The 26,037-nt window shown below is 42.3% G+C and overlaps 1 protein-coding gene across 11 annotated transcripts in view; it reads left to right on the forward strand.

Annotated features, from left to right (window-relative positions):
* The window catches only part of DOCK9 (dedicator of cytokinesis 9), a 305,745-nt gene that overhangs the window by 109,467 nt on the left and 170,241 nt on the right, over window positions 1–26,037 (forward strand). For all 11 annotated transcript variants that reach the window (XM_075918762.1, XM_075918765.1, XM_075918764.1 and 8 more), the window contains exons 3-7: window positions 5,763–5,852; window positions 8,236–8,318; window positions 12,480–12,549; window positions 23,543–23,638; window positions 25,567–25,701. In XM_075918762.1, coding sequence (XP_075774877.1) covers window positions 5,763–5,852; window positions 8,236–8,318; window positions 12,480–12,549; window positions 23,543–23,638; window positions 25,567–25,701 — 474 coding nt within the window. The remainder of the gene's footprint in view (window positions 1–5,762; window positions 5,853–8,235; window positions 8,319–12,479; window positions 12,550–23,542; window positions 23,639–25,566; window positions 25,702–26,037) is intronic.

Below are 26,037 nucleotides of genomic sequence, written 5' to 3' on the forward strand. Positions count from 1 at the left end.
AACAAAACAGCTGTGACCATGTTGCTCAGCTTCCCTATGCTGCTGCTGGCACTTGTCCTAGTGGTTCTCTGGGCCACCTTGATTAGGGGCAGAACAGGGGTGGGGAGAGACAGGACCTGGAGATGGAAGGGGGTTGTCTAGGCCTTCTCCTAGGCTGGGGGAGTGGGTCACGTAATGAACGGATGGCTCTCCGGGTCACCCCAGCCAGTCACCTCTGACATCTATCTATCGATCGATCGGATCGCTCTTGCAAAAAGAGTAAGTTGAGTACTGAACAGAGAAAAGCACTACAGAGATCTATGTATAAATAATGCTTTACCGCTAATTTTTTTTCCTTTAGATACACACAGATATATATAGGGTTGCCAGATGGCTTCAACAAAAGTACTGGACACACTTGACATGACATCACAATCTACATTACATCTTATTTAGAAAATACCAGACATTTATATTTGCTCAATTTGTTTCCTGAACAGAAAGCTCAAATACTGGACTGTCCTGTTCAAAACTGGACACCTGGCAATCCTACATATATAACTACAGCAGTGTTTCTCATAGTGGTCTGCGAACCTACTCTGAGAAAGTTGTTACTGGGCTGCTCCGGTGTGTGTGTGTGTGTGTGTGTGTGTTTACCGGCTCTGCAGGCACGGAACCTCGCAGCCATTTGCAGCCAAGGGGAGCTGCGAGAAGCAGCAACCTGGGTCTCACTGCTTCTCATGACTCCACTTTGGTTGCAAACGGCAAACCACAGCCAGTGCAAGCCACGAGGATCTGTGGCTGTGAAGCTGGTAAGTAAACACACCCGAGCGGCTCCGTGTTAGCTTTCTCAGAGAGGGCTCACGGACCACTTTGAGAAATACTGAACTAGAGGAGAAAAATGAAATCATAGAATTGTAGGACTGGAAGAGCTCTTGAGAGGTCATAAAGCCCAGTCCTCTGCACTTATTTCAGGTCCACTGTCTGTGGTTCAGCACTAATAGTCAAAGCTTTCTGATTGTTGATCTCCAAGTAAAATTGGAGTTGAAAATGGAGTAATTTTTGAAATTAGAATTTTCATGAAAAATTGCAGCCATATTGCTCAGGGCAACAGTCTGAAAGTTGGTCATAAAATAAGCATTATTCTACACCATAAATTGATTTTAATTGTGTATTTATGCCATCTGCTGAAGTAGCTCCATGCTGGTTGGATTTTTAAGTGTTGGCTCTCAGGCTACAAAAATACTTCACTTAATCCCTTACAGGATAGTTGCTGAGTTCACCTTCCATTTACTTTTTGTAATATGATTGTATACTTTTAATTTCCTTGATAATATTTACTGCTTGAAGATAGTGAATGAATTCTCTGCATCGGTCTTCACTGCAGAATGATGCAAGAGAGATTCCCATACCTGACCCATTCTTTTTCTGTAATATATCTGAAGAATAACCCAGATCGATGTGTCAGTAGGGAAAAGTTGGGATAAATTGAACAGTAAGAAGTCACTATACCAGTTATGGAGAATATTCTGAAAACTCAAATATAATTAACAGTGGTATGTAAACTACTGCTTAAATCAACCTCTGTACCAAATGGCTGGAGGATAGCTAATGTAGCACTAATTTTTAAGAGCTTCCAGAGGCAATCTCTGGCTATTATAGGCTGGTTAACAGAACTTCAGTAGCAGGCAAATTGGTTGAAACTATAGTAAAGAACAGAATGATCAGATGTGGATGAATTGGATATGTTGGGGAAGAGTCAGCATGGATTTTTGAATGGAAATCATGCCTCATCTATCTATCAGACTTCCTTCGGTGAGTCAGGAAATATGTGCAAGGGTACATATAGTACCCTGCATATAGTATTCCTGGACTTCTCAAAAGCCTTGGACAAGGTCCCTCACTAAAAACCCTAATGCAAAGAGATTGAAAGGCCTCTCATGGATCAGTAGCTGGTTAAAAAATGGGAAACAAAGGGTAGGAATAAATTGTCTGGTTTTACATTGGGGAGAGATGGATAGTGGAGTTCCCTGAGGACTGGTAATGAGACTAGTGTTTAACATATTTATAAATATGGCTAACAGCAAGGTGGCAAGGTTTGCAGACAGTACAACATAATTTGGGATAATTAAGTCTAAAACTGACTGCAAAGAATTACAAAGGATCTTCCAAAATCAGGTAACTGAGCAAGAAAATAGCAGATGAAGTTCAATGTTGGTCAGTACCAAATAAAGCACTTTGAGGAACATAATCACAACTATAATAACAAAATGAGCGAGTCTAAATTTGCTGTTGCTACTCAAGAAAGATCTTGGAGGCAATATGGATAGTTCTCTGAAAAATCTCAGTGCAGTGATAGTTAAACTATCAATATTAGGAACCATTAGGAAAAGGATAGATAAGACAGAAAATATAATGGCACTATATAAATCCATGATATTCTCTCAGCTTAAATACTACGTGCAGTTCTGGTCACCTGTTGATGTGATGCGTTGTGTCTGAGTCCAGTGTCGCCACCCAGCGGTGAAAGTCTGTAGGGCTGGCAGTAGGGGAACCCAGACCCACTTGCTTTACTGGTTTCTGATCCAGGGCCCTGTTACTGGCAGTCATATATGTGTCCTGGGGTGGACACCTGCCAAGCCTGTTCCCTGAGTTGCTTCTTACCACAGTCTCTGCCCCTCTGGTGTCACAGCAGAGGTTGTTTAAGGACCCATCAAAGTGTAGGGCACCCCCCTGGCAGATATCTGGAGGCTCTTTCCAGTAGTTACAGCCTGCTGTTTCCAGTCCCCATGGGGCCCCTTGGTGTCTGTCTGCCAAAGTGGGGTCTGGTTGAGACGAGTAGGGCGCCTGCAGCCTATCTGTAAAAGCAAACCGTATAGGACTGGTCCCTTGCTCTGTCTGCAATGACTGGCTTGGGCCGCTCTCTTTTGAGCTTTGTGAACATGCCCAACAGGTATAATTTCAGGGTCTTTTGGGGCCAGAGTTCCCTTTAACCCTTGGTTCCCCATTGTGAAGCTTATACATCATATCACATCACTTGATATCTAAAACAATACATTAGAATTGGAAAAAGTACATAGACAACAAAAATTAAGGGTATGTTACAGCTTCCATGAGAGGTAGGGATGTCAACATGTAGTCGACTACGTGAGTAACCGATTAGCCTGGGCTTACAGTTAATCCTATCGACTACATGAATTTCTGATGCAGAGGCAGCAGAGGGGAGAGGCAGGAGCTGGTGCCCGGGGGGGCGGGGGGGGGGGGGAAACCAGGCTTTTAAGTCAGTTCCCCATAAGCACTGGATCTGGTGGAGCTACCTGCCCCCCTTTTTCTCTCCAACAGAGACAGGGAGGGAGGTAGGCAGGAGCTGGTACTTGAGGGTGGGGGGGGGGGCAGGGCAGGGCGGAGGGAGCTGTTTTAAAAGCTGGCTCCCTATGAGCACTGGCCCACGGCTGCCTCTGTCGGGGGTAGGGGGGAGGAGGGCAGGGGAGGGTGTGAGATGCTGGTGCAGCCTCTGTCCATGGGGAGCTCGGGCCACATAGGTGCTAATGGTTTTAAGGTCAGAATGAAAAAGATGAACAGAATTTTTTTGGAGTGTTGCAGATACCTAAAACTTTGATCTTAATGATTTTTTTTAAATCCTGTGTTACTAATTAATACATAGTATATTGTGGTGTTACATTAAGGGCAGGTCTTTGCTGTGTAGTAGAGTTCTGTCTCTTATGAGTCAGAAGTAGAGAATACTAGGTGTGATGCTAGTGTTTTTGTAGAATGAAACCTTAATTTGCAAGCTCTTTGAAACATGCATTTGTCTACAAATCCTGAAACCATGTGTTAATTTGTTCTGGGGCGTCTGCAGTTTGAGTTGGGGGGACACACAAGGTGAAAGTTTCTAACTAGGAGAATTTTTATCTAGTTTTACAGGCCTCTGTTTCACTTGTTCTTGTATAGCATGGATCCTAAACATTTCCCAGAGAAACTGTATAAGCCTTAGTGAATGCCTTTTACTTTCCTTTCCAGTGTCAGTAAATATTGTATTGGTATTTGCAAGGAGAGCATGACTATTTTTAGTTGACTCATATATTTGTTTTCCATCTTAAAGCTGAGTTGTGTGTGGGTAACATGCATTTTGGTGTGTTTACTAGCATGAGTTTAGGAAGGATGATGATGATAAATGTACTCCAATGGGGTTGTTAATGTTCTTTATTTGGTTTCATATCAAATATCATAAGCATTGCTGCTTATTAATTATCCCTTGTTTTAATATATTTTCTTCCACACCCATGAACTATTTAAAATATATTTTTTATTTGTACTAGTGGTGCACCTTCTTACACTACTCAAGATTGGTGGTTTACATAAGAAAATTCAACCCGTCTAAGGATAGAAAATGTTAGAGGGAAAACAGTTGGGGACTATCGAATAATCATGTAACCAATAATATTTGGTGCAGTTACATGATTATTCAGTTACACAATATTTAACATCCCTCATGTGAGGAGAAATTAAAAGACTCGGACTGTTCATCTTAGAAACAGAATGACTTAAGAGGGATATAATGGTGGTCTATAAAATCATAAATAGTCTGGAGGTAGAAACGGAAGTGTTATTTGTCCTTTTGCATAACAATGGAATTAATAGGAAGGAGGTTTAAAACCAGCTTGAGGAAGTACTTTGTCATACAACGCACAGTCAACCTGGAGAAATGGTTGCCAATGGATAATGCCAAAAGCATAATTGGGGTCCAAAAAAGAATTAGATAAATATATGGAGGATACATCCATCAGTGGCTGTTGTCCAAGATGTGCAGTGACACAACTTCGTGCTCTGAGTGACTCTAAACCTCTGACTATCAGAAGCTGTGACCGGGGGTCATTTGATAATGACTATGTTCTGTTCATTCCCTCTGAAGCATCTGACATCTGCCTTGTCTTCTGGCAGTAGTTGTGGGCTAGGTAGACTACTGGTCTGATCTGATATGGCTATTGTATAAGCCTAGTAGTGCCACGTGAGTATAAAATACACATTCTTTCCTCTTCGCCCACAAATTAGAAGGTATTTTGAGTTGTTTGGAAACTTTTTTTTTTTAAGGACAGACTTTGTAATAGTCGTATCAGTCCATCTGTACCATCTACACAGTATATTTATTCTCCTTTAAACTACTGAAAATCTGATAATCTGTTATACGTGAGAAACTATTGGACTGATCAAAAACTAACAGAGGCAAATGGGACAGTTTCAGTGGATTTTCTTTGCATTAGGCTGCTTAATTTCTTTTAAAATCAAAACATAAACCAATCCAGTAAAACCACAAACAAAAAAAGAAATGCACTTCATGTTCAGACTGCAGATTGCTATTGTAACTGAATAATGTACGTTATAATCATTTCCTATCCACACTTAGCCATTAACATTAAGTAGCTAAATAAAAAACAAAAAATTGCTCTTCATTAAAGGGATCCTCAAAAAAGTCATGTGTAAACATGTTTGTGCATTTGCACAACCCTCACCCCCCCAAAAAGATTGAGGCATTAAGTGCCCCATTTGTCTTAATGGGTACTAAGTCAGATTCCCAAAGACAGTACTTGAAATATCAATATTATCATCAATTTCAGTACTTGAGCACATTTGGTATAAAGGAGCACATATTGTTCAGGGAATCTTATCCCTGTGCTTCAACTCATTTTATCAGTACTATTCACAGTAACTGGCACTGGATTTCACTACATTTTACTTGCTATTTATTTGACTGAAATTCTCAAACGATTTTTTGTCATTAACAGACAGCATTATTGAAACGTCAGGGTCGATATATATGTTCTACTGTTCCTGAAAATGCAGAAAAGGAAGCTCAAAGCTTGTTTGTGACTGAGGTAATGTTTATTTGTGTGCAAATGTGTATAACTAAAGTTCACAGTTTGCCTACTTGCTTTTGTACATTAAATTAATCAGTGCTAAAAAAAAATTACTGGATGCTTATTGGCATCTAATTAATAAAAGAAGGCAGAAGTCCCCAGGTGGGATTGAAGGTAGAAACCTAGTGATTCCTCTCTTAGCTGGTGGAAATGAACGGTGATGTCCTAGCTACATGGTAGCAATTGTCTGGATATCCGGAAAGGACAGGAAGCACTTGATAGCCAATTTTAATCCGGTTGAAACTTTATATAATGTCTGGGACTATCCAGCAAATAAAATGTACAGTGCAGGCAAATCCATGTTTATTGAAATAGTTAGTCAGTGCTTCCATCAGCCCCTCTTCATTTCCATCCAGATTCTCCAGTCAAACTATGGCTTGTACGTTAACATCCACCCGGTCATAGGAGGGCTGAGGTAGGCTATGAGAACAGGAGAGGATGGTTTGGCTCTCTGCTGTACCAATCATAGGAATCTCCAAGCCCCTCCCCTGTTCTATTCCTTTACAGAGTTGTCCTCCTTCAGCAAGCCCACATAACCCCAGCCCCACTTACATTGTGATGTGTTCATTTTTCGTATCAGCTGTGGCTAGTAGAAATCGGAAACTTCTTACCCTATCTCTCTCTTGGATTTTTGGGATTGTTGGGGGGCATTTCCCTTCTTCCCTTCTATCACTCTCCTGTATAGCTTCTTATAGTTATCCTGGCCTGGGTAAAGTGAAATGCTTAGGGTTCTGGTTAGTGTCACTGCTTCAGAATAATATTGGGAACTAACTGTGGAGTTGACTAGAGTCTGGTTAATTTCACTTTGTTGCTGATGTTGACTAGAAGAAACTTTATTTACCACTGGCAAGACTAGTTTTCAAGTAATCATAGCATAGTAAAATTGTCATTGATTATACTGTTTCAGGAACAAGTTCAGGGCACAGACAAGCCTTATGAAAACTTTTTGTTCTCTCTTTCCGCCCCCTTCCCCTCCCCCCCCGGGTCTGAGTATTTTGGATGTCTTAATATCTTTTATGCTTTGCAAATGAGACTTGGGTATGGAGTATCACTGTATATTTGGCAGTGGCGGGGGAGGGGGTTGTGCATGAGTTAAATCAAGAGGTTTAATGAAACATCGAATTTATGCACACTGAAATAATTATTGCCTAGTAAATATTGTCTTGGTACTTTACAAAGTATGTTTACAAATGCATTGGAAATATGATGGAGTACATTTATGCATGTATTCATATGATGTTTAAATTTCAGGTGTTGTATGATATTGTCTTGCAACATACTTGGAAGTTTTTTATACTACTTCTGCTAAAGCCAAAATAAATTAGTCTGTAGTTAAAGCAACATGGGTGGAGTAAAATGATACTTCCTGTGATCTAGTCCAGAACAGAATGACATAATTGCTTTTCAACAGCTGCAAGCATGCAGTTCAGATTCAAAATATTCTTGTAGTTGGGTTAAAAATATAAAATTGAATACTTAGTCTTAACTTTAGATTTTAGTTCTTCCAGGATAGAAAGTACTAAGTTGAACTTTCTATTTTGGTAATATGTATTTTTTTTGGCTAAATATACTAAAGACATTTTATCATATTGTTTCTACCTTCATTTAGCTTCTTTTTTTCCTCATGAACTTGGAGGAGATTTTATTTCAGATGGCTAGTTTATCATTTTCTGGATTTATTCCATATGTTTTTAGCATTTACTATGAGCCACTAGTTCATTTGATTGTATTTATTTATTTATTTATTAAAAAATTGAATAAAAATTAGGCCTGTCAATTGACCTGCGTTTAACGCCTGCGATTAACACAGGAAAGGATGACAGCTTTACAAAAAATTAATGCATTAATGCTGCGCTGCCTCTTTGAAATGCTGCTCCGGCACTTCAGAGAGGCAGTGCAAGCAGAGCCGGGGATCAGTTGGAGTGCCTAGCTGATCCCCGGCTCGTCATTGCAAAGCCCCTTTGAAGTGATACTGTGGTGCCTTAAAGGGGCAGCACTGCATGGAGCCCAGGGTCAGCTGCTGCGTTTCAAAGGGGAATTGCACGCTTGACGGACACACACGTCTCTCTTTCTGTATGTATGTGTGTGTGTGTGTGTGTGTGTGTGTGTGTGTGTATATATATATATATATATATACATATATATATATATATATATTTGTTGTGCTTCTCAATCTGAACATTCACCATAATGGTAAGATAATATTTAACAAAAGAAACAAATCTATCATTCATAGAATAAATGTGCATTTTAGTAGTAGGACCATTACCTGTATTTAGGGAGTGCTTTCATTTAAACTTGTTTGTTTGGTGTATTGTGACATTTATTTCCATTCAAATAGTGCATCAAAACCTACAACTCTGACTGGCATGTTGTTAATTATAAATATGAAGATTACTCAGGAGAGTTTCGACAGCTTCCAAAGTAAGTAAATTATCTGATATTATTACAGATTTTGAAGTTGCAGGAAAACTTATATATATATATAAATGAAGTAATGGACCAATAAAAAGTAAATTATTGAAAAATATAGAACCTATAATCTAGCATAGCAGTATTTAGTAGCCTGAGGTTTTCAGGGTGGAATTCATATTGCTTAATTTTTTTAGCCCTGGAGGAAATAAGCTGTTGAAATGTTATCTGAAAAATGATCATAATAAAGCTGCCTTTGTAATTGTGGGATAATGAGAGGAAAAAAATTGGATTATTGATAATGTGAAAATAAAACTGATAATTAAAGTATGGTAAGAGTTGTTTTAAGCTACTATGCCAATGTTCAGACTTTTCAACATTGATGGCAGCTTCAGTAACTTTCCACAAGTTTGTCACCCCACAAAAATAAATTAAAAATAAATAAAATAATTAAAAAATTATACACATGATTTCAATTGAGAATGAATTCAGTTATTTAAAACTTGTATTGCAATATAAGAAGACAGAGTACTTCAAAACATCTTTTGTTTGCTTTTTTTTTTTTTAAGTCTGCATGAGAAGAAGTATTAATGAAAGACAGGCATTGCTTTTTTGAAAGTAGGATTTTGTCTTTTCTGTGTTTGTGGTAGGTACACGTTTTATAGGATATGAATTCCTCTTCCTGAAATTGCCTGTGGAGAGCCTCACAGATGTTTCAAGCCATGTGCTTGTCAACTTCGTATTAGAATAATAATTTTTTTTTGTAAACGGGTCCTAAACTCTGTAGTATTTTCTGAAGTGGTCCAGTGCTGAATTATTTGAGAAACGTGTTGCTTTAAGTAGATAAAAATTGAGGTGTTTTGTATACGTTAATTATTAAAATGGTTAAAAAACTTGTACAATACTACTTTTGCTGCATACTTTTTGCTGAGCCAGTATCTTCAGCATGCCACAGAATTTTTGGATTGGCAAAACTACCAGTAAGTTTGAGAAGTTGTCAAGGAAGTTTTGACAAATAGGAAGATATCTGGAGGTACACTCAGTTTTCTGTCATCTGAGAGTTATTCTTGGCATTGATGAAAGGATCTTCTTTTCCTTAGATTTTTCTGGGCACAGGTGGATATACTTTAATGTAAGGACATAAAATCCCATTTAATGAATTAACTTGTTAAACCTTAAGTTTAGCCCATTAACTGATTGAACATGGGTGGGCGAAGGGGCTGGAGCCCCTGGTGGGCAAGGGCTCCTCTAGCCCAGCTGCTTCTAGCCGCTTGTAGGGCTGCTGGCGCCAGCCCATGCCTGCAGATTGTGTGTGCGTGTGGTGGTGAGGGTGGGGGGCGGGGGGCGTGATTGTTTGCTCCCTGAGTACTGGTTAACTGTTGTCTGGCAAGCATCTCCTATTAACTGTAATGCTTATCCTGGTAACCAGTTACCCATTACCATCCCTACTTCAAAGTTTTATTTTCATTTTGTGGGGCTTGAATTGGTGGTTCTCCTACCTCTGCAACCCTGACATCCTCCAACTGCCACCTTTGCCATTTCCTACCTCTTTCCCACTATCCATTGCTGCAGATAAAAACAGTGCAAAGGCATGTGAACTGAATGTTCCCTCTAAGTTATCAGTAAAATCACTGAATATTTACAGTTAAAATATTGCTATTCAAACCTAAAGTTAACATCTACAAATGAATAAAGGGATTCAGCTCCCTAGTAGATGCTTTTTGATTTGTTGGCAACAAGGGTCTACTAGGTGTTTTGCTAAGTACTCAATTGGTTTACATTTTGAATGTTTTCTTTGAAAATACAAAGGCGAATCTTGCTGAGAGTCTTTTTTTTTTTTTTTTTTTAATTAAGAAATAATTTAAAAATGTATGCCTCTGGACAAATGATACTGTATTGATTTATCCATCTCCCCAACTCTAGGTCCTTTCTGGACTACAAGGGTATGTCTAGACTATGCTGAAGTTTTGAAAGAGGATGTCTTCTTCCAATCTCGCTTTAAAAAGTGGAGCTTTTGAAAGTGAAAATAGTTGGGACGCGGGTTTTTTTGGCACACTCCCCCCCTTTTGAAAAGCCACGTAAACCTCAATTTTTGAGAGAGTGGCTTTTCAAAAAAGGGGAGAGGGACTGCCGAAAAAAACCTCATCCTGACTACTTTGACTTTCGAAGGCGAGATGCGCAGGAATTTGCATATCCTCTTCTGAAACTTCAGCTTAGTCTAGACATAGCCCAAGTTCTTTTTTTCTCATTCTCCTCCCCCCTCTAAAAGCATACTTGTAGAGGGTGGTTGGTGAGTGTAGCACACAGGGTGCATCCCCCTAGTAATCTCAAATGTAATTAATATTGATTGATAATTTCTGTTTGAAGGCCTCCAATCTTTAAAGTCTTAAGATGTTGAATGTTTCTTACATGTTTTCTCTTTAAGATTCCCAAAAAGGCAGTTCAAATGAAGGATGGTGCAGAGCTTGCAGTGTTATATGCTTTTTTTTATTAAATAAGTAAATGAAGAATGAGAAATAATGTAACCTTTGAAGCATAGGGTCTCAGAGAGGGTTGGAGTTCTTACTGAGACAGACCTAGGCAGTCTCCCACAATCTTAGTCCCAGTTACACATGGACTCTAACTATTTTGGAAAATATGCACCAGTTTTGGAGTAACTGTACTTTGACCTCCATTGTCTGCTCTAGGAATGATGTTCAGATTTCTAGCCTTTAGCCTTTACCTCTCTATGGGCAGTGACGTATGTCCGTTCCCTACAGAAATTTTTGGCTGCACTTCCATCTCACAGTTCACTGAGGGGGCCCACATAAGGCTGTCTGACTAAATCACAGAATCTGTTTAATTCAGTCTTTATAATGATTATAAATGAAGTTCACTTGTCTCTTGCCACTCCTCTGGGACTGCATGAAATCAGTATCTGGAAACCACCCTAGGCACTGGTACTTTTCTAGGTCTTGGGATCCTAGTAATCACCTCCACTGATTTTAATTCCTGGAGGAGATATAGTAACCTTCCCCCCAACCCCATTGAGTTATAGACAGTATCTGGCCCACGATGGTACATAAAACATTCATAAACTTAATACAACATGGTCCTTACAAATACTGCATGCATATCTGTTACACTATGCTCCTCCCCACCTATTGTCCTGACCCTAACAACTGAATAAACATCATCTACCACCATCCAGCAAAGACTGTAATTGCCTCCAAAGTTGCAATAAACATACTGGAACTTGTGGAAACTCAAATATGGTTCTTGCTTGATCCAAATGAAAAACACCATGATTAATCATTAAAACGTACATTCAGGAATTAAATTGCAGATACAGTATCTGAAAGTTAATGACTGATAGCTTGTTCTAAATCCCTGTTTCAAACACATAGTGGAATAGAAGGGAAAATTACATAAGAACATAAGAATGGCCGTACTGGGTCAGACCAAAGGTCCATCTAGCCCAGTATCCTGTCTACCGACAGTGGCCAGCACCAGGTGCCCCAGAGAGGGTGGACCGAAGACAATGATCAAGCGATTTGTCCCCTGCCATCCCTCTCCAGCCTCTGACAAACAGAGGCCAAGGACACCATTTTATCCCCTTGCTAATAGCCTTTTATGGACCTAACCTCCATGAATTTATCCAGCTTCTCTTTAAACTCTATTATAGTCCTAGCCTTCACCGCTTCCTCTGGCAAGGAGTTCCACAGGTTGACAACACGCTGTGTGAAGAAGAACTTCCTTTTATTAGTTTTAAACCTGCTACCCATTAATTTCATTTGGTGTCCTCTAGTTATTCTATTATGGGAACTAATAAATAACTTTTCTTTATCTGCCCTCTCCACACCACTCATGATTTTATAGACCTCTATCATATCCCCCTTCAGTCTCCTCTTTTCTAAACTGAAAAGTCCCAGTCTCTTTAGCCTCTCCTCAAATTATGGCACAGCAGGAGGCAAACACTCAATCCAAGGGCAATTCTCCCCATACCAATATGAAATCTGTGCATAAAGGAGAAAATGCAACTGTGGAAAATGGCTTCGGTGAATTTTGTTCCACCAAGAAGCACATATTACCACCTACTAATAATGTGATTTATATTTTCCTTTCAGAATAATTGTAAAAGGTTGAATACTGAATTATCAGAGTATTAAGAAGGGTTTTTTTCCCCCACTTTAGTAAAGGGACCAAATCAGAGAAACTTCCTGTTCATGTGTATGAAGTTGATGAAGAAGCAGATAAAGATGAGGTAAGCATACAATCTATTTCCTTCTATTCTGTAACATTATTTCATTTGAAAGAATCACTTCAATTTTGATATGGAGTAAAAAAAATAGAGATTTATAGGCTCACTTTTAGACTTTAAATAAGGTTTGAAAGTAGAAATCTGTGGGCATGTCTAGACTGCAGAGCTTTTCCAGCAAACCACCAAGGAATGGGTCCGCTGTTCCAAAAAAAGTTGGAAAAGTTCCAAAAAAACATTTTGTCAGTATCTCTGTAAACCTTGTTTTACGAGGAAGAAGGGATGTTCTGCAAGAGGGTTTTTTTTTCTGAAATTTGGCCCTGTGTAGACGGGCCAAATTTCGGAAAAGCCTCTTTCGGAAGTAAATTAGATTTATCTTTGTTGTCTAGACATTGCCTGAAAGTGCACTGGATGCTGGTTTTTAACTAGTTATGTGTTCCCAATGTCTGCCACATCTAAGTAGGATAAATTCTGATAGCAGAGAGACTAGGTTTGTGTTGGAGGTGTCTGGTTTACATACGAACAAACTTGCACCAAAATAACTAAACTGTTCTTAATTCACACTATTTGCATTCATGCAAGTCTGTATGGGTATGTCTAGACTGCATCCCTCTGTTGGCAGAGGGATGCAGCGTAGGCAGGTGGACATTGCAAATGAGGCAGGAATTTAAATATCCCGTGCCTAATTTGCATAAAAATGGCTGCTGCATTTTGCCGGCTCACACTATGTTGGCAAAAAGCAGCAGTATAGAGCAGTGGTCACCAAACTTTTTTGATCGCGCACCCCTATCAGTAAAAAAGTTTGAGCACACCCCCCCCAATATTTGTTTGTTTGTTTGTAAATTAAATACATGTACTACTGTACTAATATTTTACTTACATTATAAAACATACGCAAAAAATAGAAATTAGAAAAGGATGAGATAAAGATGAAATGAAATAAAAAAAATATTTTTAAAATTTATTTTATTTTATTTATTAACAGTACAGAAAACCTTTTTGCTCTCACTCTACACACCTGTCCTGCCTCTCTCCTCTGGTGCTGGTCCCTCCCTTGCAGGTGTCTGCCCTTCTGCTTCACCCCCAGAATCTCCTGGCACCTGCACCTTCCCTTACCCCTGCACCCTCCTGGTGCCTCCCCCTTCCCACTGCTCCTGCCCCCTTTGCCCTCTTTTTCCCTGATGCCCACCCCTTCACTACCCTCATTCCCCTCATGCCCCTGTGCCCTCACACATGACTTGCTCCATTGCTGCCTTCCTCATGCCCCACCCCTTCTTTCAAGTCTTCTCCAAGCACCTCTCCCTCCCCCCTCTAGCCTCCAATTTCCTTACCCTCTCCTCTCCCAGCATCACCCTGTCCCCCCCACTCCTCAGCACAAGCCCCTTCCTCTCATCCATTCCTCCTATTTTTCCCCCTTCCCCATCCCTACGTTCTGCCTTCCAGTTTGCGGAGCTGGAGTCCCCATTTTTCTCTGCTGCTGCTTTCCCGGCTGGAGGGAACCGCAGCTGAGGGTGGCATGGCGGAGCGGCTGCGATCGCAGCTCTCCCACCAGAGCAGGCGATGGCTGTCTCCAGATGCTGATTGCTCAAGCACTTGACAGGCACCGTGCAGGAGGCGGAGGCAGAAGGCGGCTGTAGCCGCGGTGGCAGCCGCAATGGGAGTCGAGCCGGCTGCTGAGGGGCGGCTGGGAGAAAGTGCCTGCCACCTGCCCCGAGCCCAAGCCGCCATAGCCAGGACAGGTGGCACCCGCTGCGGGGAGCCTGTGCAGTGACAGCGCCAGGCCGCGGGTGTCCTCTAGGTGAATCTGCGGCCGGAGGAGCCAGATGAAGGTTTTGCTTGTCCCTGGCACTGGAGGGATGGGGCCCTACTGCGGCTGAGCACCAGCACCCGCCGAGTCCCTGAACTCCACTCCAGTGAGCCAGCTGCTGGGAGTAGCCACCGTGGCTGTGGCCTGCTCTGCCCCATCCTCCAGGAAGTGCTCCAGAAGGGGCCGCACCTCGGGGCTGCCCTCGCAGAGCTCCCAGCGTCCCGGGGCCAGGTGCAGGCTCCGAGCAGCTGGGTGCGGGGTTCCTAGCTCGGGGCGGACTCCGCGGGGCTCCCCGCCTGCTCCTCCTGTGGGCTGCAACGCTGCCCCAAGCATGTGCTTCCTTCAGTGGTGCAGAGAGTCGGCCCTGGTCTTGCGCACCCCTTCAGATCCTCTTGCGCACCCCTTGGGGTGCGTGCACCCCACTTTGGAGACCCCTGGTCTAGAGGGGGCTCTGTTGAGAAAGAATGCCTTTTTCGACAGATCCCTTATGCCTCCTGCATGGAGGTTTACAGGATCTGTTGAAAAAGGCTTGCTTTCTCGACAGATCCCCTTGTAGACTGCAGCTTTTTGTTGACAGTGCTGAGTCGGCAAAATGCGGTGGCTATTTTTCATAGAATCATAGAATAATAGGACTGGAAGGGACCTCGAGAGGTCATCGAGTCCAGCCCCCCGCCCTCAAGGCAGGACCAAGCTCCGTCTACACCATCCCTGACAGATGTCTATCTAACCTGTTCTTAAATGTCTCCAGAGAGGGAGATTCCACCACCTCCCTTGGCAATTTATTCCAATATTTGACCACCCTGACAGTTAGGAATTTTTTCCTAATGTCCAATCTAAACCTCCCCTGCTGCACTTTAAGCCCATTACTCCTTGTCCTGTCCTCAGTAACCAAGAGGAACAAATTTTCTCCTTCCTCCTTGTGACACCCTTTTAGATATTTGAAAACCGCTATCATGTCCCCCCTTAATCTTCTTTTTTCCAAACTAAAGAAGCCCAGTTCATGAAGCCTGGCTTCATAGGTCATGTTCTCTAAACCTTTAATCATTCTTGTCGCTCTTCTCTGTACCCTTTCCTATTTCTCCACATCTTTCTTGAAATGTGGTGCCCAGAACTGGACACAGTACTCCAGCTGAGGCCTAACTAGTGCAGAGTAGAGCAGCAGAATGACTTCACGAGTTTTGCTTACAACACCCATGCAAATTAGGTGCGGGATATATAAATCCCTGACTCATTTGCAATGTCGACCTGCCTAATCTGCATCCCTCTGCCGACAGAGGGATACAGTCTAGACGTAGCCTATGTCAGTGGTTCCCAACGTGGTGCCCATGGGTGCCATGGTGCCTGCTGGGCCATATCTGTGCGCCCGCCGAGTGATTGGGACCGCCCCCGGGCGCGTGGCGCATGGATGCTGCTGGCTCCTGGGCCCACGGCACAGGAGTGGCGCCGGCCCTGGGCATGCAGCACATGGGCTGTTCCAGCCCCGGACGCGTGGCATATGGGTGGCCCCGCCCCTGAGTGCGCGGCGCAGGACCAGCCCCGGGAGTGCGGTTCATGGGTGGCACCGGCCACGGGCAAGTGGCGTATGGGTGGTCCCACCCCGGGCACGTGTGCGGCCCTGCCCCCGGGTGCCCAGCAGCCCCGAAAGTTTGGGGACCACTGCCTATGTGGACACTTTTTGGAATATATTCTCCATTTCAATTTAATTTAACACTGAAGCAAAGTGGGAGTAGAGCAATTCTTTTCTAAAATAAGAACATCCACACACACAACTGCACCGGAATATCTCTTGCTCTCTCTCACTCACACACATTAAGGCTGTCAGTTAACGCGCGTTAATGCCTGCAATTAATGCAGGGCAGAATTACCGCACATTAATTTTTTAACACGTTAATTCTGCCCTGCATTAATTACAGGCATTAATGCATGTTAATTTACAGCCTTAATTGAAATTAATATATTTGAAGATGTAGAAAACGTCCAAAAATATTTAAATGGATAGTATTCTTATTGTCTAACAGCATGATAATTCAGTTTAATTTTTTTAATTGTTTGATAGCTCTTGTATATCTATTTCTTCAAGAGAGATGTCCCCGAGGGTGCTCCACATTACGTTGGTGTACCGCTGCCGAGCCTCTGAGCAGAGATTTTGTAGCCGTGTCCCTAGGGCCGCGCATGCATGCACCAGCAACTGTGCATTGTTACGCTGCAGGCACCATGCATGCGCGAGTCCCCCTCCCACTTCTCAGTTTCTTCTTTACCACCTCTCGCTACAGATGGACTCAGTAGTGCTCCCTAACTGCTTCCCGTTTAAATGATTGTACTTCTTAAAACCAGTAAAATTCATTATAGTAGTTTAATTAGTTAGTGAGTTTAAATACTTAATTACTTTTAGTTAAAAAAAAAATTAGATTAGTATAAGGCAGTGGTCTCCAACCTTTTTACACCCAAGATCACTTTTTAAATGACAGAACAAACCAAGATCTATTGCCCCGCCCCTTCCTTGAAGCCCCACCCTCTCAATTCTCCTCCTCTCCATCACTTGCTATCCCCAACCCTTATACTGCCGCTTTTTTTCCCAATTCTTCTGTAGCAAGAGGTTTTTCCAACATTTGGCCTGTCTAGACTGGACCAAATGTCAGAAAAACCCCTTCTTTTGGAAGCCCCTTTATTCCTTGTGGAAAGAGGAATATAGGGGTGGCCAAAAGATGATGATTGCTCTTCCACTAAAAGAAGCAGAAGAACAAACACATCCCTGGTTGCAGAAGAGGTTTTCTGGGATATCTCCGGAATCCTGAATAACTCCTGCAGTTTAGCCGTACCCTCACTGGGTTGAGACAGGATGTGTGGGCTCTGGGGTGGGAATGAGGGATTTGGGTGTGGGAAGAGGTGAGAGGTGCAAGCTCTGGGAGGAAATCTGGATGCAGGAGGAGGTGGATAAGGGGACATTGGCTTGGGGAGGGGACTCCATGTCTGGCAGTGTTGTGGTCTGATGTAGGGTTAGGGTACTAAGCAAGCCACAGACTTCTGGATGTGAGGGTTCAGGAATTTGGGTTGGGGTATGTGAGGGGCTCAGGGCAGGGGGTTCCAGTGTATGATAGACTCCGATGTAGGGTCTGGGGGAAAGGGGAGTGCAGGAATGTTACGATGTTGTGTGGCCAGATGGGGGCTTGGCCCGTATTGGAGGTTTGTTAGCCAGGCTTCATTTTTAAATAGAATACTATGTCAGACATGAAAAGTTTCTGCATTGTCTTTATTTCTGACAAGGGCAGGGAACCTGTTCTGAGTCAGGGATCACTGACCCACAGAAAAGTCAGTTGGGGCCACAGAAATGAGGTGCAAAAAAACCTTCCTCCAACCCCTCCCCCCCACCAGACTTCATTAATTTGACCCTAACTGTGTTGGTGGGAGCAGGGGACATAGTACTGGGCAAGGGTGCTAGTGGGTACTTTGGCAGGGGACAGCATGCCAGTGGGGACAGAGTTCTGTGGCGGGGGCAAGGGAGAGGCAACAGGGTGCAAGTGGGGACAGGGTTCTGTGTCTGGGGAGTGGGAAGAGGGAACAGGGGGCAGGGGAGAGGTAACAGGGTGCTGGGAGGGCAGGGAAAAGGGTGCCAGTGGGTGCAGAGAGTCCCCTGCACCCGCCTCCTCCCAGGATCTCCCCCCCCCCCTCCCCGGAGGGAAGCTGGCATGTGCCTTCTCTGGGGCCGACTCCCTACTCCCGCAGCTCAGCGAAATCCCCATGTGTGCGCCTCCCCTGGGGCCGACCCCCTTTCCCTCCTGCAGCTCAAGGAAGCCGCTGCGCTCTTCCTCCAGAGCCAATGCCCCTTCCTGCAGCATGCCCAGCACGCTACAGACCTGAGGGAGGGGAGCAGCCAGCGCACTTCTGGAATTCTCTGAAGTGGCGCGAAGCTGCAGAACTTCCATCCACCCCGCAGGAAGCCGGCACTACCTCCATTGTCACTGGAGGTAGGTAGTGGGGCTTCTCAGAGGTGGGGGGAAATTGGGAGGGGCCCAAACACCTCACGATCAACTGGTCGAGGCCTCGCGATTGACCAGTCAGTTGCGCTTGACTGGTTGGTGACCATGAGTATAAGGTTTTTTTTTTCTTTTTTCACTAGTTAATCCCTTCCTGCAGTCTCTGTTTCCACAGGCATGCCTGGCTCACCGGGTTTTAAGCGCTCTACCTCATGTAAAGAGCCTTTCCCCCTCTCGGATGGTCACTCACATGTGTCCGTTGCCTTGGAGAGCAGCATATAATGCTCAGAAATGCCCTCATTGTGCAAAGCTAAAACGGTCACAGAAAGACAGAGACCTCCTGCTCAAGTTATTTTTTTATTGGAAAACTCGCTTAGACCAGCCTCTGATCTGGGCCAGCAGCCCGAGGAACTTAAGCAGCGGGGATTCAGAAAGCCCATCAAAAAAGTGAGCCTCCTGAGCACCTCAAGGGGCTACGGCACTGAAGCAGTTGTCTCCTTCACGGCCGGTGCCGAGAGGAGTGCCAGCACTGTGCCACAGCAATATATGACACCACTGGCATCTTTGGAGCCCCCAATGGAGACGAAGAGCGTGCATGCGCTAAATCGTGCTCTGAGACGACAGACTTCAAGTTACCTGCCTCATTAACTGCAGCACCATCCTGCAATGATACAATCTTGCCGACGCAGTATGAGAGCACAGCACCAATCATGTTAACAGGTGCCTCAGCTGCCACCACACAGGTGCCTGATGCAGAGCAACTGCCCTCAGCACTGCTTTTCTGCCAGATCCAAAGTGCCTACCTCTTTAGAGATAAATTGCTTTGTAGTCACCTAATATGGAGCACCCATGGGGACATGTCTGTCTCTTGAAGAGCAGGTTGCTTACTCCGGGTATGTCTACACTACCCCGCTAGTTCGAACTATCGGGGGTAATGTAGTCATCCGCACTTGCAAATGAAGCCCGGGATTTGAATTTCCCGGGCTTCATTTGCATGAAGCCGGCCGGCGCCATTTTTAAATGCCGGCTAGTTCGAACCCCGTGCCGCGTGGCTACACGTGGCACGGAGTAGCTAGTTCGGATTAGGCTTCTAATCCGAACTAGCTGTACGCCTCATGGAACGAGGTGAACAGCTAGTTCGGATTAGGAAGCCTAATCCGAACTAGCTACTCCGTGCCGCGTGTAGCCATGCGGCACGGGGTTCGAACTAGCCGGCATTTAAAAATGGCGCCGGCCGGCTTCATGCAAATGAAGCCCGGGAAATTCAAATCCCGGGCTTCATTTGCAAGTGCGGATGACTACATTACCCCCGCTAGTTAGAACTAGTGGGGTAGTGTAGACATACCCTTCTATAGTAACTCATGTTCTTCGAGATAAGTGTCCCCATGGGTGCTCCACAATCCTCCCTTCCTCCCCTCTACTGCAGGATCCTGGCCTTCTCAATCCATCGTTTGAGGGTAGAAAAGGAACTGAGGAGTGGCAGGGGGGGCTTATGCATGCGCGAAGCCTGCAGCCTATCAGCACGCTGCTGCTGGTGCGTGGGCCCAGGAACACTGCTACAAAATCTCTGCTCTGAGGCTCAGCAGCGGCACATTGACCTAATATGGAGCATGCCACAGGGACACTCATCTTGAAGAACTTCAATTACTATTGAAATAAGTAACCCTGGGAATGTCAGAGAAAGCAGGAACTAATAAAAAATGGCTGAAACCTTTTTACTTCTTATTCTTCCAATCCTCTTTTTCCTGAAATCAGTGATTTCAGTAGTGCCAACTGGTTTAAAGAAGATTTCAAACTTCAAAAAATGTTTTTCCTCAAACACAGACTTTTCTGACTATGTACACTGCATTGTTCTAAAACATACTATAGTAAAAACTAAGAGGTTGAATGCTGAAACTGATGGCTTCTTATTTCTCAAAGAATGCAACGTCTTTATACTATTGTGATAGCCTTCAAGTAAGCTAACTCATTTCTATATTTCCTATTATATTAGTACTGCTGATAGTAATGTTTTCTACTTCTGTAGTGCCTTTTAATCTCCAAAATATTAATAATCACTGTCTGCAAAATAAAACCAGATTCAGTAGTACAATATTGCAAGCATCATAGTTCAGTAGATAGAATACAAGTCAGAAGATTGACATTTAATTCCTGCTTTGGCACTGATGTGCTTGGTGATCTAGGGCAAATCACTTAATTTATCTGTGCCCAAGTTTGCCATTGTAAAATGGGAATAATATTTTTATAGTTCTTTGAGGTGAGATAAGACATAAATATTACTGAAGGTCTAGCATCACCTGAGAAGCTGTTTAGATATCATTAAACTGATCAAGCAGAAAAAGACTGCATAGACCCTTAAGAAAAAAAAAACTTTTCTACAGGAGTGACAGTATTTCTTAATAAAGTTAAATGGGAATAGGAAAAAACACAAGTCACCTACTGTAGTGTAATAAAATTTGAATTGGCAATCACTACAGAAGATGTCCATTTACATACAAATATCTTTACCAATAGTAAAAGGAAAATAAATTCAGAAAAAATTACCCAACTTCCTTGATAAAACTGACCAAATAAAGCAAGAAGTTTTTTCTCCTTTAGGCCAAAAGAGGCTTTTTGTGGGTAAACAAAAGTTACTTTGTCTCTGAAAAGCATTTTACAGAGGATGTATAAAACAAAGTTATTAAGTTGGTAAATAATGCAAACATTGAACAAAAAGAAAATAAGGAAAAGTGCTATCAAATCTGAAAGAAACTTTTATGTAGTAATAAAAGGATTTTGATAATTCAAGCTGTTGGCCCAGCAGATGACAAATGATGTTTGATGTAAGTGAATTTTAAAATCTGCCTAAGAGTGAGGAATGGAAATAGGGTATAAAGTGATTGTTGAAACAATAAACTGTTCGTGAGTTGGAGCTTGGATCTTTCTGTGGAAAAATCATTGAAAACACACCTAGCTTGCAACAACAATACCAGTGGGAAAACGAGCCTATAATTTGTAGGAAACAGGAAGCAAATAGTCAATGCAAAAGCATTGTGCTGTTGGCTAGGGATTTTCCCTTCCTTTGACTTAGCAGATGGAGCTCTGTAAAAACTTTTCACCTCTGGAGACTGAGTTCAAACTCTTACATTCAAATGGTGTAATAGGTGAACACACAGTAATTCAGTTTCTACAACAATAACATCACAAGGTTTAGATGAATTGGCAAACTCAGCTTGAACACAGTCCTGGAACTGGAAAATCTAAGTTGTTGTTGTTGTAGGAATGTAAGCGACTAGTTGACTGTCCAATAAACATATGCTTATGGGATAGTTGACTTGATTAGTTGCTTCTCCCCTCCCCACCCTTGCTGCCTCTATCAGAGAGAGGCAGCAAGGGTGGGAGCAGGAGCCAGTGCTGGGGGGAGCCAGCTTAAAAGCTGGTTCCTCCCAACATTGTCTCCGTGAGGGGAGGAGGAGCATAGTGGAGAATAGGCAGCACTTTTGCCTTTGAAATGTAGCAACAGCCCAGCTCTTGCTACATTTCAAAAGCAAAAGTGCCAGGAGACCTGGGGGTGAGCAAGGGACTCAGGCAGTCCTCCGCTGGCCCTGTGCTTCCTGCTTTTTAAATGTATAAGAACCCCTTGCTCAGGAAGGGCAAATACAGGGAGCACAGGGCCAGCAAGGGATTGCTTGAGTCCCCCGTTTGCCCTGTACTCCTTGCGATGCTTCCACTTTTGAAATGTAGCAAAAGCTGGCAGGGTTGTTGTAGGTGAGAACTTAGGCATGGTCTAAACTGAAAAGTTAGGTCAAACCAACTGTGTTGCTCATGGGTTTGAAAAAGTCTGCATCCCTGCATATTGTTGTTAAGCTGATTTAACCCTTGCCATAGACAATGCTAAATTGATGAAAGAATCCTTCAATCAAGTGATTGAATCTTGGGGATGCAGATTATCTCTGCTGATGGGAGAGGGCCAATCTCAGTTCTGTTGGCTCTGCGCTCTCAATACAGAAAACTAGTCCTGTGGGGACTGTTGAACCGTGACCACCATAAAACCAAATGTTGACTGACATTATGAATGTACAGATTTAAGATTTAATTGTACAGCCCTCTGTGCACATTTTTGTGTGTCTCCCGATGTATACACATATTGGCTTCTGCCAGCTGGAAAAAACATGCACATTAATGGAGCTTTTTAAAGAATAAGAGCATGTAAGCTTCAGGTAGCAGTGACTTTTATATAACGCTTGTTACATTTGTGCTCCTTTGAATGTTCTATCTCAAAATTAAGTTTTGGTTGCAATTAAGGCTTTGTTTTTAAATCCAGAAGCCTTTAATAGCTTGGGTTCTGTTTATTTGCACTACCTAATCTCTCATGTTACACTGTGACACCTGATGTCATCTGGGACATTCATGCTTGCAGTACTTAAAGTTTTGTATTTCTGAAGAATTTGCAAGGCATTCTAGATGCATCCTTCCTGCTTTGTGCAACTATAAAAACAAATGAGGTCCATGCTCCTGTGCCTCCACAGGCTCCCGGTTCAATTCTGATATTCGTTGAATTCCAAGCAATTAGTAGATCAAGCTCCATTTACAATTTGTATTTTCATCTATGAATCCTTACGAGAACTATGCTCCTCTCTGCTGGACTTTGATATGCTTTGTTCCGAAATGTGTGAAAGCTGGGAACAAATCATTTTTGGTGGACAAGATCATCCTATGCATGAATTTCCAGAGGAACTAAGTGAATCCATGGTTTGATCTTCTTTAGGAAACACTGCAAAACCTTCTTCCTCTTTGATAAAGACTTTCTACCATAAGAAGAATGACTTTTGCAACACGGATGTACATTCCCTCTTCCCAAAACAACATAAAATTAGACCTGAAACTAAATTAAAAAAATCTTATCCAGGCATAGTTTCTGTATCTTTTAAAATGGAAAACCATCAGGGGATTCATGAAATCCACTAAGGACTTAACTATTGCTAACTGATTTTATGTGAAAGGTGCTTAGATAAATGGTAATGGGCAACAGTATAAAATAATAAATTGGAGAATTAAAGATTATTGTGATGATTGGGGTACAAATTTACCCTAATTGTAAGGTGAATTGTCAAAAATGACATCAAAATTCATAAGAAGGTATAATAATCTATAATAACTGTTGATGGAAAGCAGTTTCAGTTTGTACAGTGGTGTTTTGTATTTATTTATTTACTTACTTTTTTTTTTTTTTTTTTAGGATGCAGCATCTCTAGGATCTCAGAAGGGTGGGATAACCAAACAAGGATGGCTATACAAAGGCAATATGAATAGTGCAATCAGTGTAACTATGCGGGTAAGTTCGTTAATATTCTATGCCATACTCAAAAAATGACTCTATGGATATTTAATATTTTATTGTGGTTCTTTGTCAAGTAGATATGTATATACTATGCTTTTGTTAAAAAGAGCATAGGATTAAGAAGGGAAAGTTTCTTCTTACTTTATAGTAGCAAAATATAATTAAAATGTTACCCATCCCTTCACTATATTCAACAGAGAAGACACTTAAAGTCTTTTTCAAAGCCTGTCTAAGGAATTAGGTGTTGTTACAGTTAACTTGACTAGAACTGCACTGCAAGTTTTAATTACGATCAGAAAAGTGACTGTGTAATACGGAGTGGTCTTATTAAGGTCACCTCCCTTTTGTGTGTTGGGTCCAATTTGCTTTATTTTTAAAATAAAATTATTTCTACTTGATTTTATTAGCACCACATTATGCTGACAGTTAACTAAGCTTCAGTTTATATTACTGGCTTACTTGAAAGAAATGGGGACTCAGCTTGACTTTGATTACAGGTGGTACCTACAGAAATACAAGCTTGTACCTCCCTTAGCTGGGACTCTGGTCCAACAACATCTGTAGCCTGGCAGGACCACAGATGTTCCTCAACCACAGTGTCCAGATATAAGGGGGTGGGGCACACTAGGGAGTTCGGGCCCTTGCTGGCAGGTGGTAGCAACTGCAGAGTCCCAGCAGCCCCAGAAACCCTGGTAGCCATGGAGCCTTGGCAGCCCTAGAAGCCACCGAGCCTTGGTAGCTACGGAGCTCCAGCCTGGGAAGTCATAGCCAGGCACATAGCAGTGGGGCTCGGCCCGAGTCCTAGCTGAGGGCAGCCTGGGCTATGTTGAGAAGGATCTCCCCTCTTTGGGAAATCCTCTTGTTTGGGACCAGTTGGGTCCCGAAGGTGCCGGACAAAGGAGATCCAATTTGTAGCAGCTGACATAACTTGTGACATTTTATTTGTACAAAATTTGCCCTTTTTACAGACCTATTGAGAGAGAAATGGAACTGCATGATGTGCTTTCTCTAGTAATGTCTTAAAATACATTGTCATTCATATCATGATGTATAAAGCACATTATATAAATGTTAGTATTTAAGTGTTGAAGCTGTCATAAATACCTTTAAACTTGCACCAATATCATGATCATTCATAAATTCATAAGTCATTTGTTCTTCCACTCAACTCTACTCTGATTAGGCCTCAATTGGAGTACAGTATTGTGTCCAATTCTGGTCACTACATTTCAAGAAAGATGTGGGAAAATTGGAGAGGGTCCAGAGAAGAGCAACAAAAATGATTTAAGGTCTAGAAAACATGAGCTGTAAGGCATGGCTGAAGGAACTGGGCTTGTTTAGTTGGAAAAGAAAAGACTGAGAGGGTACATGATAGCAGTTTTCAGGTATCTGAAAGGGTGTCACAAGGAGGAGGGGGGGAAATCTACTTGGCCTCTGACGATAGGAGAAGAAGCAATGGACTTAAATTGCAGCAAGGGAGATTTTGGCTGGACATTAGGAAAAAATTCCGAACTGTCAGAATGGTTAAACACTGGAATAAATTGCCTAGGGAGGTTGTGGTATCTCCATCACTGGAGATATTCAAGAGCATGTTAGACAGACATCTATCAGGGATGATCTCTGTGCTTGGTCCTGTCGTGAGGACAGGGGACTGGACTTGATGATCTCTCGAGGTCCCTTCCAGTTCTAGTGTTCTGTGATTCTATGCTGTCTCCAACGTCTCTTCTATCGGTATATAAGAAACCTTTCCCGTGTTGGAAAGTTAAATGGATGTAAGTGTGTGTGTGTGTGTGTGTGTGTGTGTGTGAGATTAAACAGAAAAAAGAAAGTTTTATTTTTAAACTACCTGTACTGATGGTGTATTGCATAATTAAATCACATATGGATTTTGAAATGTCTTTTAACAATACGTTTTTTACTAGTCATTTAAAAGAAGATTTTTCCATTTGATTCAACTTGGTGATGGATCGTATAATCTCAATTTCTACAAAGATGAGAAAATATCTAAAGAGCCAAAAGGATCGATATTTTTGGATTCTTGTATGGGGGTTGTTCAGGTAAATATAATTGTACTGTCTTTTACATATTGAATGAATTTATTAGAGGAGTATTTTTCTAAATCAACATAATTTTCCTCAATGTTGTAATTATTAAATACATACTCCATAGTATTAAATAGTAACATAAGCAAGAAGTTGCATGGTATTTTAGGAAGAAAAGTAGTTGGATTTAGTAGACAGTGTTTTGAATTTCCAAGTGGTTATTTCTGAAAATGGACACGGTCACTGATTTAAGTGATCTTTATAAGGAAAAACTTTGAGGCAAGTAGCAAAGCAAACAATTGAAGAAAGCATGAAAAATTAATGAAAGCATAAAATTAAGTTCTGTTACAT

The sequence above is a fragment of the Pelodiscus sinensis genome, chromosome 1, assembly GCF_049634645.1.
Source record: "Pelodiscus sinensis isolate JC-2024 chromosome 1, ASM4963464v1, whole genome shotgun sequence".
NCBI lineage: Eukaryota > Metazoa > Chordata > Testudines > Trionychidae > Pelodiscus > Pelodiscus sinensis.